The sequence below is a fragment of the Ascidiella aspersa genome, chromosome 9 (genome assembly GCF_963924565.1).
Source record: "Ascidiella aspersa chromosome 9, kaAscAspe10.2, whole genome shotgun sequence".
Classification (NCBI taxonomy): Eukaryota; Metazoa; Chordata; class Ascidiacea; order Phlebobranchia; family Ascidiidae; genus Ascidiella; species Ascidiella aspersa.
This window is the reverse complement of record NC_139455.1, coordinates 23,702,162-23,715,384: the sequence shown is the minus strand read 5'-3', so window position 1 is coordinate 23,715,384 and position 13,223 is coordinate 23,702,162. Positions and strand designations below refer to the sequence as shown.

General features: G+C 40.1%; 1 protein-coding gene across 1 annotated transcript; it reads right to left on the bottom strand.

The window, feature by feature from the left end:
* Window positions 1-306: 306 nt before the first annotated feature.
* Window positions 307-5,585, bottom strand: LOC146133720 (uncharacterized). The gene is made up of 11 exons (XM_083396879.1): window positions 5,462-5,585; window positions 5,188-5,306; window positions 4,734-4,831; window positions 4,498-4,627; window positions 4,205-4,292; window positions 3,736-3,890; window positions 2,366-3,195; window positions 1,811-1,978; window positions 1,092-1,320; window positions 619-864; window positions 307-438 (listed from the first exon to the last, which is right to left on the bottom strand). Exons 1-10 carry the CDS (start codon window positions 5,481-5,483, stop codon window positions 697-699), a joined length of 2,007 nt encoding a protein of 668 aa, XP_083253005.1. The 5' UTR covers window positions 5,484-5,585; the 3' UTR covers window positions 307-438; window positions 619-696.
* Window positions 5,586-13,223: the final 7,638 nt, after the last annotated feature.

The window sequence follows — 13,223 nt, the reverse complement described above, 5'->3', positions numbered from 1 at the left end:
TTAATTAGAACAAATACTAGAGGTGAAACCTATATAACATCACAGCTGCATTTGCTGTGTTACAAAACAGGAAAGCTTTCTGTCTTTGCCAAATTAGGAATTAGCATGTGCAGGTTAATAGGGAGATTTTTCACAGACTGAATAAAATGCAAGTCTGGGTAATTACGTCTATAGCTAATTATGTCTGTGCCACACAAGCTTTTGTGATTTAATCTTCAACGTACAACTTAAGGATACACAAAACTAACCACGCAAACTTAAGTGACTTGTTTTTTATTTCCTATCATATAAAGAACAAAAAAGAGAGGAAAACGAAAAAAGGCGAAAAGTCAACGGTGGAACTTGAATAAAAATGGGCTAAAAAACAAACAAATACAAGCGGATACAAAAGCGTTGAAAACCGGGATTTGAAGTTGTGCAAACGAATATAGAAGGATTCTGAAAAAAAAATAAAGAGCCGTGGTTAAAATACTTAAATTTTAGTCTAGTCTAGCTACTTCTGTATGAGATTTAAGAATTATTATAAGCCAAATATGTTTAAGTTTATGATTTTAAATCCGCAGCTAATAAAAAAGCTAAATAGTTTAACATTTACAACTTTAGAAACTCGAGTCTTACCTAATAGTAAATAGTTGCGCCACCGCGTGTCAAAATTCCAACAGAACAGCGGCCGCAAGGTGATGCGAGAGAGCAGTTTTAAGCCTTGCATTTGTGAGCGAGGTCTGAAACCAGAAAGCGACGAAACGAATCGCGGTCCATGAGCTGGTAAATTCGGTCCCGGGCGCCGTCGAAGGCCCCGGTGGCACCGTTTGGGTCTTGGAGCCGCGATTTAATTTCCTCCCTGGTTTGACAGTCGATGTTAATCTGAAAGAAAGAGAAAAAAAACGCTTAAAATTTGTGATTTTTTTTATCTCGGGGATAAAGCTGTATGAACTAGAAAGTTATTTTTCGGGAAATATTAAAATTATTATTATTTTTTTTTTGATTTTTAAATTATTGAAATTTTAATTTCCACAATATCTAAAACTTAAAACAAAAATTGAGAAAATTTGAAAACAAGAAAATTGCCAAAATCTCGATTTTCAACTCACCTCGTTTGGCGAGCCGTCGGCCACGTATCGCTCGTAGATCTTTAGCGCCGCCTTGCGGGCCTTGGTGGGCTTGGCGAGCAGCTTGAGGTCGCGAGTGTTGAGCCAGAAATCGAGGTTCTCTTCGCTGAACTCGCGCTGTAGGAATACGCGGAATGCGGCGATGCCACCTTTTCTCTCCAGGAGCTCTTTGAGGTTCTGGGCGCTGCCGAAGCAAGCATCGCAAGGACTTCTGCGGAAACCAGAACGAAACGCTTGTTACAATTTGAACTTTTTTGTGAAAAAAAAATTAAAAAAAATCCTAATATAAAAAAAATCCTATTTTGCGCTTTGTCTAAAGGCATAGTCAGTAAAAGGCGCTTGTTGCAAGTTTTTTTCAACAAAAAAATAAGCTATTTTTTCTATTTCGCATATTCAGAGAGGCTTTTGTAAAAATGCAAAAAATATTTTTACTTTACCAAAATTGGCGTATATTTAAGATGTAGCTAAGTGGGAAAACTGTCTTTGCCCAAAGGCTTGGAGATAAAACTGTAAATACCAGCAATTTAAATTTGACATTAAGAATTAAATGCTTACAGCAGTCCAAAAACAGAACGCAAACCGTTTAACATTATAACACAAGACAATCGCGAACCACAGCATCCCATAAGCCTTGCCGCAATGCAGCAGCAGTTAGGGAAACAGCGGAGGACAATAAAAAACCACAAGCACAAGAGGCTCACCTTTTCGGCTTTCGCAGACTCGAGCTTCGTCGCAGCCTTGAGGCAGCGTCTTGGTGGGCGTGTCCGGGGGTGTGGCGCTGACTGTGGGAGGCCTTGAGACCAGGGCTGGCCTTCTGGGGCGCCTCGGCGTCACCGGTCTTGCGATGGAGCCAAGTCTTGATCGAGAAGCTGTGGAAAGAAATTTGGAGTTATTTTTGAGCGGTGTTGATAGGAAATCTATAGTTCGTACTTTAAAAATGTTACCCTTGCTTCTAGTTAAAAAAAATTACAGAAGTTGGCTTAGTTTGAGAATTGTTTGAGAAATAAGAGACAATTTAAAAAACACTTGTTATTCTGTTTTTTAGTAGGAGATATTAGATAAAGATTGTTTAACCAAATTTATTTGTTATCTTCATTTAATAAGGATTCTATTTTTGTAATTCTAAGATTACGCAAAATATCACATACAGAAGTAAATGCCATTGTGTACATGTTCTGTTTGAACAGTGTGCATTGTTAACGTCATAAAGTTTAAAAAGTATTTTTAATAAACAGAAACTATTTTTTGAAACTTACAATTTCGCGCTTTTCGTCTTCTCCTCAGTGACGTCACCAAGATTCTGCGCCACGTCATTGCTCATCGCGTCACAGGCCTTGAGCAGGCTGTCCATCACTTTGCACCCCTCAGTGACGTCACCGGACGACAGAGTGACGTCGCGCGGTTTCTCGTCGGACGATGATGACGCAGACGATGACGTGGATGCGCCGGTGTCGCTATGGTAACCGCGATCGTCGGAATCGGGAGAGGAAGAAGGCTCCGAGCTCTTCTGGACGTTGGAGTTCTCCGGGAGATCTTTCTTGACGCGGAGGTTGCGTAACCTAGCAACGGAGTCGAGACGCGGTCGGATTGGCTGATCCCTAGCAACCGCCCTAGTAACCGTCGCGCTGCGAAAGGACGAAGGAGACACGATGCGAGCCGACCTGGTCTGCATTTGGTGCAAGGACGCCTCGCACAGCACGTCATCACTGACGTCAGCGCTCGCGAACACGTCATCGTCGTCTTGATCCGGGTCGGCGCGGTATCCGTCCTGGGAGATCATCAGGTCGGTAGAGGAATAAGTCTTCCTCGGCAGGTTCCTTTTGCCGCACGGTGTCGCACTTGGAACCTCCACCGTCAGGATGACGTCACGTTTCTCGTGGTGACGTGCAAGCGGTGACGTCACAGCAGAGGACTCAAGGTTCTCGTCGAGGTTGTAGTGCACGAGATCGAAACGATGCTCGTTGCTAGAAACTCTTCTCCTCTTTGAGAGCTTGGAGAGACGCCTCCTCTCTCTTCCCTCCTCTTGGAGACGCTCCTCCTCCTCTATGACGCAATAGTTGCAGTCGCAGTTGTCGCGCGTGCAAGTCTGCATGGGGCAGGGAGAGGGTTTTTTAATTTTGCTTATTAGGTAAGAAGTTCCTATATGCTGTAAAATTAGTTTCAGGTAATGTGATGCTGAGAAAATGTAGGAGTAAAAATGGAATTTTAAAACTGGTAAGTCTCACATCTGTTTCTGGTTTCCTTATTAACTATTAGGTTAAAAAAAACCTTAAAATATACTTGAAAATTTTAAATAAATCTGATCTGCTTTCCAAAACTACACATATTTGAATTTTTCAATTAAATTCAAACCCAAAAGTAATCCCTAGATAGCTATTTTTTTGAATAATCGAAACTAATTAATATAACCTAAACACTGCTAATCAACGACCGATAACGACCATACAAAGCTAAATCAGCAAAAAAACTCGAGCTCTCGAGATACGCATCAAAACCCAGCGTGGCTACTCCTCACAATGCGCTCGCCAGTGCAAAAAAAGCAGCAGGACAACCGTCGGGTCGCTGGCGGAAGCAATAGGCAATAAAGCAACAAAATAGATTAATAAAGAAGGAGGAAAATGCCTACCTTGGCATAACCGCTTGCCAGCGAACTGTCGCTGCTACCGCTACGATTCGAGAACCTTCGGCGCCTCGGCAGCGACCTCGTGCGGCAGAGGTGCGTGATTGGCTGGTCGCCGGTCACGTGACGAGGAGTGGCACGACGAGGTTTGGACAAGAGAGCTGGAAAAAGAAAAAAGGGATTTGTTAGATTTTCTGGGTTTCAGTAATAGTACTGTTGGTTCTTTAAATCCGGGTTGGAGTTTTAGGGTTTACAAATTTATATATATATATATACAGATTTGATACAAAGTAACACATAAGTGGAATTTAAGCAAAAATCGTTCAGAAATCTATTTGCTGGTAATACACGTGTCATATTCAAAGAATTCTTCTTAAGTTGCAGGATAAAACTTGGCACACAACTTGGAACACTTATATAAGAGCTGAAATACTTTTGGGCAAAAACAGTTTTGCGAAAATCAACTTTGACCTACTTTGCTCGATCTTCGAGTTGGTTTTGACCTTTAAGTGCTTCTTGCGACCAAGTGAATCGCGCAGGAAGTAATACCATCCCTGGATCACCTGAAGAAAAACAACAACAAGATGAATAAACAGCAATTGATGGCAGCTATAGTCAGCACAAGGACATCTGCATAGGGATGTGGCATTTTGGTTTCTGATGGCAGTTTCGCATAGAAGTATTTTAAGGCTGTAAAAGGAATTTTGCTGTTAGCTATTCCTACGGCGACATATTTTTTTAAACTTTCGTTTAAAATGATTTTTTTACCTCTTGGTTGCTCAGGATGTTTCTGATTCCGAAGCTCATACATCCGATGAGGGTAGGGCGTTTCGCATCGCCGACTTTGCTCCAGGCCGAAATCAACAAACGACGAGTGGCGTCGCGCCGCGTGATGTCACTAAAGAGAAAATAAATTTAAATAAAACAAATCGGCAAAAAACAAAAATCAAACCACAATGAATCTTTTTATTGGTCAACATTTAGGAATAATTTTTTTAACTTACTATGTGAAGGTATCGTGGAGGGTTGTAACGTCATCCTGGACTACTTCCGGGTTGGTTTTGTGACGTAATCGGTTGTCGTTGTCAGGGCATAGGGACACCTGCAAGCGGAAATTTTGATTTGTTGAAAATTTGTCCAAAAAATGTAATTTGGAAACAAAAACTATTCATGTGTACATCATATATTTTATATAAGACAATAAATTATAAAAATGTTCATAACGAGGTAAAGGCATTTCCAGTCGATTTAAACTACTTTTGAAACAAAAGCTTTAAATTGCAAGAATAAGTAAAATTTTGTTCAACCTAAAAAGGTTTTGTTTGTACAAAAGCAAACTCATGGTAAAATGACTACTTTAACTTCAAACCCAATATTACAAAACAAGTGTTTAGCCAAAAGTTCGCAAATTCACAGTAAACGGCTCTGATGCGCCGTCTAGCGGTAGTGGATTCTCACCTTGAGGTAGACTTTGTTGGCGAGTCCGGTAAGTTTGCAGACTTGCGGTAGAAATCGAAGTCCGAGCACTGTGACGGTGAGTTTCTTTGAAGTGGCGCACACCACGAGTTTCAGCTGGCCTGTGTGACGAAACAATCGGGTTAACGACGATGGAGGCGGCGCGCGTGTAACGTCATAAAGCGAAGTTAGATGTCGCCGCGATTTGACGATCAAACAAACAAATGCTAAGGGGATTTGATTGTCGGCGCCTTTTTATTGTTTAGATGTAACTTACCTCTGAGTTTTACGCAGACCATTTTTGCGGGAAAGTTTTAAAACAGAAAATTTGCAAAACTAAATATTTTGCTACGGTTTTGGGTTTAAAGCTGAAAAAAAATTAAAACATCTTATAAATTCTGCCTTGAACAAGTATAGAAATATCGCTGCCCTAATGCCACCTTTAATATTTCCAAAATACGAGAAACGAAATACTAAAGAACTGTTTAGAATTCGCGAATAACTCTGCACTAAACTATCTTCCACTAAACATCTCTAACATTAAAATCGAAAAGCAATCGCTTAACTTGGAGCTGATACATACTAAACCATAATAATCAAATCTTCAGCTCAACCAAACAACTAACCCATTAGCACAAAAGCGGGGCTAAAAAACAAAAAACTTTGCAAAGATAATAAATAACTTTACGAGATTGTCAGTTCAACCAACTAACGACCGCCTTCTCTCCAGCGCACAAGTCAAGTGTATTACGAGTCCCATGCCCCGACCGCTCGCTTATGACTCTTGCCCTTTCGCCTTTTTCTCGCCCGACGTCACAATGACGCCGCTGTTACGTCACGCAGCAGCGCCGCGGGCGAGTGGGTGCCACGCGCTGGCCTAGGGAAAGGTTCACACGCAAGACACCAGCTGGGCCGAGTAAATATTGGGAGTTGGAGGGGAACAAAACAAGTTTAATACTGGTTTTTGCTTGTGGAAAACAAAAGTAACGGCCAAAAATATTCTAAGTACATTTTTTTGCTCATTGGATTTAAAAAAATATTGTAAAAGTGCAGAAAACTCTAATAATAAAGATGAATTGTGCAGATAATTTTTAAAAAAAACATATTTTGCTTCAGGTTTTTAAATAATGTCAAAAATGTAGCCTACAGAAAACTTTTACAGAAGTGACTTTTAGCCAAACAATAGCTATTAAAGCTATACAATTCAAATTTTGTGCTGACATTTTTACGCATCAAATCGGAACAAATTAACTCTTTACACTTCTCAATCGCCAATTTCACAAAGACCCACTTGCCCCAAAAAGACAAGGGCACAAGTGCAATAAAACCCGGTGGAACTGTTTCCGAGTTCTTAAAGTGGGGCCTGTTTCCCAAGTGCCGCTGCAATTCATGCACACAAGGTGAGAAAAGTGGATTAGCGGGGACCTGTTGCATTGTACAGTAGACCTGAGTGGCTTACACACCACTGGTAGGGCAAATAAGCCGACAGGCCAGCTTGATGTGTTTCCGTAAGACGCAAACACCAACTCAAGGCTGGAAGTCCTGGGAATTTGGCCGATTTTTGTCGTTTGGAATTAAATTTTAAGAAGTTTTTAGGACGCTGGATAAGGTGTGCCGCAGCCTTTGGACATAATAGCGGTTCTATAATTAAAAATAACATTTTTTCCTTTAAAATACCGCACATTTTGTGAAAACAGTGTAAGATTTTGCGTTTGAGAAAGTGACACACCAGAAAAACTATGCAATTTAGTCAATTTTCGGACAACAATGGTTTCCAAAAAACAAAGTTACGCGAGATTCAATTGTCTCCTATTCCAGATCAAACTTTCAAATATAAAGTTGGACTTGTTTTCGCAGTTTTTGTTGCTTAAAATTTCGCACGCGCCACATCAACATTCTCACGCGTCCAACAGCGCCACGTCACAATGCCAAGGGCGCCGCGAACAATGGCCTGTAGATTTTCGCGCTGGCCCGAGACCTGAGGTTTGCATACAGGTGACTCGGCTGTAAGGCTTGCCGCTGCGCCTGAAGTTCGCTACAAAAGTTTCACAAAATAACGAGGCTAGACTTTGGACGACTGGATACCAATTGAAAGCCGGTGTTAAAATTTCGATTTTTTAAAGTTGTTTTTGGAGATTTTATACTTTTAATTACAAATCTGTTTTTTTTCGGAGATTTTTACTTTAAAATCACAAATTCTTTAACATTACAAAATTGTTGCACTCGTTTTCAGGTTTTAGGCTTTTAATATTGATCTTAAGATTGCCCTAAAAACAAACCAATCTAATTTGCCTAGCTGAAAACCTGTTTTTTCAACCTTGTTTACTTTCAAATAACCAGTCGGATTACGGCGCATTGTGACGTAACGATGGCATTCAGCAGTTCGCGCACGGGCAGCTTTGAAAGTGTCGAAAATCGCTCACACCTCGGTTTATTCGAGGTGTGCCGTTCCAGCGTTCTGCCCAGTGCAGCAATTTGCTCTGGACGCGAAAACTCGTGTTATAATCCCCTTTCGCGGCCTGGCACAAGTTTGAAAAGCAAACACACCCGGGTTCCACTAATCCTGGGCGTTTCAAGGCACCTCAAAAAGCAGCTGACACTTTGCAACAGGCTTTTTTTCGAAGCCTATTACTTCATTTCAATTTTGTTTACTAAAATGAGCGAAGCGTGTCATTGTTGGCTTGACAAAGACGAAAAACGCTACGAAAATCAGTATTTTTAATTTTTCCATAAAAATTGAGATGCAAAGCGTTTTTAATACTTTAATACGAAGTTCTAATTAAATTTATATTTTAAATTAAACAAAATTGAAAAAAAATGTAAAAGTCAACATTGTTCAATCCGTCAAACCGACGACCAAGAACCAAAAAACAAAGCATTCAACCACTGGCGCGAACTTTCGATTTATTTCGCCGCAATATGTCACACAGGCGATTCGCATCGTCACACAGCGTCCCTGCTACGTCATAATCAAATCTGGTCGCCTGGCAGCAACGCGACGTCCCTTTAGCCAAGCGAAGAGACGCTTATCGAATTTTTTTTTTGTTGCGCGAACGAATTTCACGGAGATACGGACCAACGGGCGCAAATTCAATTTGATTCCACTGGGGCCGATTTACGTTCGTTAACGGGTCGCAATCATTTTTTTCTTGAGTTTTAAACTTACAAAAAAAAACGCAAAAAATTTAAATTAAATTTCGATTACTCTATGATAAAGTTGGGAAAATATTTTGTTGGCTAAAATTTGTCCAAAATCGTTTTGAATTGAAACATTTTTTAATTCCTTTAAATAAACCTAATTTTTCTTAACTTAAATCAAGGAAATTAATAAGAAATTGATCAATTGCAACTTACAATGCTATCAAGCAAAAAAATAAATAAAATGTTTTATATTTTTTGAAGGACACTATATGAACAATTAAAAAATATCAGAAAAATACTTTCTTTTGCAGATTTTCAATCGAAGTTATCTTAAACTACGGCCAATTAACTTTCGCGTCGAAGACAAACCGAAATTGGATTAACAGATTTTCCAGAGGCGACCGTAATCGGTAAAAGTCGATTTTCAACAAAGGAACAACTTTTAAAGAATGGACTTCGCGCCCCAACAAACAGGATTCACCTACATGCCTTGTGACGTAACAATCGATCGAGCTGGACAGGCGACCGAGCGAATTGGCGTTGACCGACTTTGAAAAGGAAAATTGGCGTGTTTTGGTTTTTAGGAGACAAAGCGTTCGCTTTTCTGTAATGGCCACGCTTTTTTGTCAACTTAAACCGTTATAGATCATTAGTTGTCGCATTAAAACAGGTGTAACTTGTTTGTAGGTTTAAAGTTAAACGTTAGGTTTAAAAAAACTATATTTTGGCAGTTTAGAAAAAACTTAAATCGTTGAAGAATACAGGTGTAACTTGTTTGCAGTTTTAAGTTGAACTTTTATTTAAAAAAAACACTAAATATTGTCAGTTAAAAACGTTAAATGAGAGAATTATATCGCTTATGATTATTTTGGAGGGTAAACAATAGATAACATATAATCTGCGATTAATTCTGTTCAAATCCTAAAATCGCCATCAATGCGTGATTGTGCGTTTCGCGAATCAGATGCCCGAATTCAGCGGGATTCCACGAAATCCCGACAACGAATCTTCTGTCCAGAATAAGAACTTCATTCGCCCGAACGAGCAAGTCAAACAACAAAGACAAGATTTGGCCGAAATCGCCAGATTCGACCGAATTCAAGCGACAATAAAACCATCGCGGCTGCTATCTGGGCCGGCCATAAAGTATTTTCACTTGTCGCCTCGCAAAAAAGCGCTCGCATCTGCCAGAGTTTCGTTTCAGATCGCGACATACGCCCGTCGCCGTCGTCGCATTCACACGTCACAATGCATGGCGCGGGCGATGACGCATCGACACGATTGTGACGTATGAGCGATGGCGTTTGTTACGCGTGGCTCTTTGGGAATTTGAACGTTCTTCCAAACGCGGCCGCGCCGATGTTGGACTATTTTTTAAAGTTATTCAATTATGGAGGTGAATATTTTTCCCACTTATTGAACATTGTGATTTAAAACTATGGCGAGTAACTTGAAAGATTAAAATGTTTGAAATCTCGCTTTTCAGTTTGTTTAGTTAGCGCACCTTTATGCTACAAACCTTACGTCAAATGAATAGAATTGGTGCATTTTTAGCACCATATAAATATTCTTCAGTCCATCTTAAAAAAATTGTCAACTTTACAACCATGACAACCAACGTTTTTGTAAAGCTACTCTGTAGAAAAAAAGGTTACTTAATTATTTGGCCAGTTCAATTGTCGGATCGGAAGAGGATTTTTACCTTTTTGTCTTCGTGACAATAAACCTCCGGTTATATTAATTTATAACCGAATGGGAACAACATTTATCGACAGCAATATAAAATATGTAGCTGTCATACGAATACTCAATGGCTAAGCTTTAAAAAAACAAAACAATCACTTACATTTTGATTGAACGATGCCAGATCTCGAAATTGGGTCTCTACTGCGCTCTTGCGGAAGCGATCGCATCGAGAGTTGCGACCGCATGCTGGCGCCAGAGAGCTCCTCGTTACTTGAAGCGACGGCGTCAGAAAGGGATGTGGTGGACTTCTGGCCGATCTGGCGCATTCGGCGCACCTGGCGCATTCGGATCCCGGGGCCGCCTCCGTAGTTCATGACGTCACTGTCTGAATCGTTATCACTGCTGCTACTGGCAAAGCTATTGTCCGAACAGGAATCGTATTGGTTCAATCTGAACAGAAAGGATAGTTAGTTGAATTTTAAATTGCAGATTTTCAAATGATAAATTATTAAGCCATTTTGCTTTTGTATTCTGTTTCGAAAATTTAGGCTATGCGAATATCTTGTTCTTCTGGTAATTTTGCACACATTTTCAAATTATCTAAAAAAAAATGTTTTTTCTTTTGTTTTTTTAAAGTTTCTTTCGCTACCTGGCAGAAGTTTCAAAATCAAGCACAGTTTTTAAAGTTTCTGTTGAACTAGCCCAAACTAAACTTTTTATAAGTTGAAGCCAACCAGTGCCAAAAAACTACAAAAAAAACATTCCGAAGGTTATAACTTTAACCTGGATGTTCACCATTTTACACCTACACAAACTCAACACACTGCCTTTCAAAATTTAACAGTTAAACTCAACGCAAATCACTTTCACCTGCGCCAGTCGACACCGAATGCCGCAAACCGGGGTCAGTTGCAATATTTATGTTGGTACAAGTTGCCGGCGAGAAAGTTGCCTATCGCTGCGCGCGCGTGTGCCCATTGTTACGTAGGTGCGCGGCCTATTGTCCGCCTGGAGCTCGCGCGTTCGCGATTCGGAAGCGAGATTGCGCAATCGGGCGATTTGGCGCAAAAAGTTGGAGACCTTATCCGACAAATGTCAGCGGGTTATCGTTGTTTGCAATGCGGACAAAAATTTTAGCAAAACAACAACTGCTGTACTAGGTAGCATTTTGTGGGCGTTTTCAAAATATTCTTAGTTCGAAATTAATGTAAGTTAAATAAAGAATTATTCGAAATGCTAAAAACTGGAACCTACTTTATTGACTTATTTAACATTAAGCCTACGTCTAACTGCTACCTTTAGCTATTATGCTCCAAACGAATAATATGCATTAGTAGAGTGGTTGCTCAACAAATTGCGGATCAATAAAAGTCACTGTTAAATGTTTTAACTGCGTTAAAGTGAGTGAAGCTATGTCCATTGTCCATATCCTCATTTCACTTTTCGCGATATTTAATTTGGTCCATTTTTCGGAAACTTTTTGCGTTTCCAATATATTTTGTAGAATATTCACCTCCTTTCGATAAGTGTAAGTCTCTCAGTTCAATGTAAGATTTTTCGACCCGAATTGTCCTAACTTCTAAGTTTTTTTACACTGTTTCTGAATTTTCAACAAAGGTCAGACTACGTTCCCACGCCACGCCTATTGTAAAGGTTTCAATTCCACCACAATAGCGAGTGTTTCCTTACTAAAAACGAGCAGAAAATCAAATTAGTTCCAGCTCATTACTGCAAAACGGGGAATCCCCTGCAGTGTACCCTGGGCAAAACACTGTTTTAGTGAGAATGGATATTTCTTAAGGGTTACAAGAATCATTGAAACAGCTATATTCATTTTTTTTTCGTTTTAATTAAATAGATTCTACGTATTTTTGTGGTTTTACAATATTTTAAACACTTTGTACAGGTTCATTGCTGGATCCCAATAAAAACTTGGCAGTGCAAATCAAAATTTACTGCGCAAATGGTCTGTTGGTACTGCGCGTTTGCAGAACAAGATTTTAATTAATATAAAAAGTCCTTTCAACATTCGAAAATCAAAAACTAAAATGTAGAACCTTTATTGAATTAAATGTCTAATATATCGTATACTTAAGAAAAAATACTGATCCCGGTATCAAGGCATGACAACATTCTTTAAATTAAACAACACTACTAACCTCTCCCTTATCCTGTTCAGCATCTCACGTTTGCTGACGTCATCGTCCTCTGACGTACTCGATGATGTAGAGCTGGAGCTGTAGGCCAGGCCGCGGCGCCAGGCGGCCTTCTGGACGGCGTCGAGCCACTGCGCCCTCTGCTGGTCATTATGGGACTCGGGAACGTTGGTTGGTTTGTCCCTGAACACTTTGTAGAGGGTTTTCACTCTCAGGGTTTTCTTTTGCTTTGTTTGCTTGTTTGAGTGGCTTGTGTTGTTGCTACTGGCCACTGGTTTTGTTGCTTTCGTCGCTTTTGTCGCCTTTGTCGGCCGTGACGCTTGGACGGTGTTGGTGATCGTTTGCAAGACTCTGGTCGGCATTTTTGTTTTGCGATTTTCTTGCTATTTGCTTTAGAAATATAATATTTTTTCTGTAGAAATAATAAAGTTATAAATACAATGTACAAATCTGAACTGCGGTAAATGGCGCAAAATTGCTCTGAAACCATCCTAAAAATACAAGTTTGTTCTTTTTAATAAAAAGTAAACTTTGAACTATCACAAAATCAAAATACATTGCAAGTCGGTTATATAGCAGCGTTACTGAGAAATCTCTCGTCTGACACTAACACAAAAGTTTCACAAAATTTCACATCTGCACAGCAACAACAAAATTACGCACAGATCTTGAAAATCGTTTGTTAAAGAGCTCTGTGGCGGAAAATTTAGAATAAATATTCGATTTTTCGGGAAAAAATGCCTCACAAACATTCACACCTGATAAAACAAGCAAGGCTAAGCGACCGGCGTTAACCCACGATTTGTTACAATAATATTCCTTTTCATTCAAACACCGCAAATCTTGTTTTCGCGCGCCGGCCTCTGTTTGTTCAACGGTCCCATTGTTTCGTCACAGAGATCGACGCGCGCGCGTTCGCCCCGGCTGGCCACTGTGACGTAACAATGACGGAGTCGGACTTTTAGAACGCGCGAGTTAATATTTTCGCTAAACCCCGTGGCAATTGAGTAGCGAGGTAAACGAGCCTTTTTGTCGAGAAAAGAACCCTGTGTCATC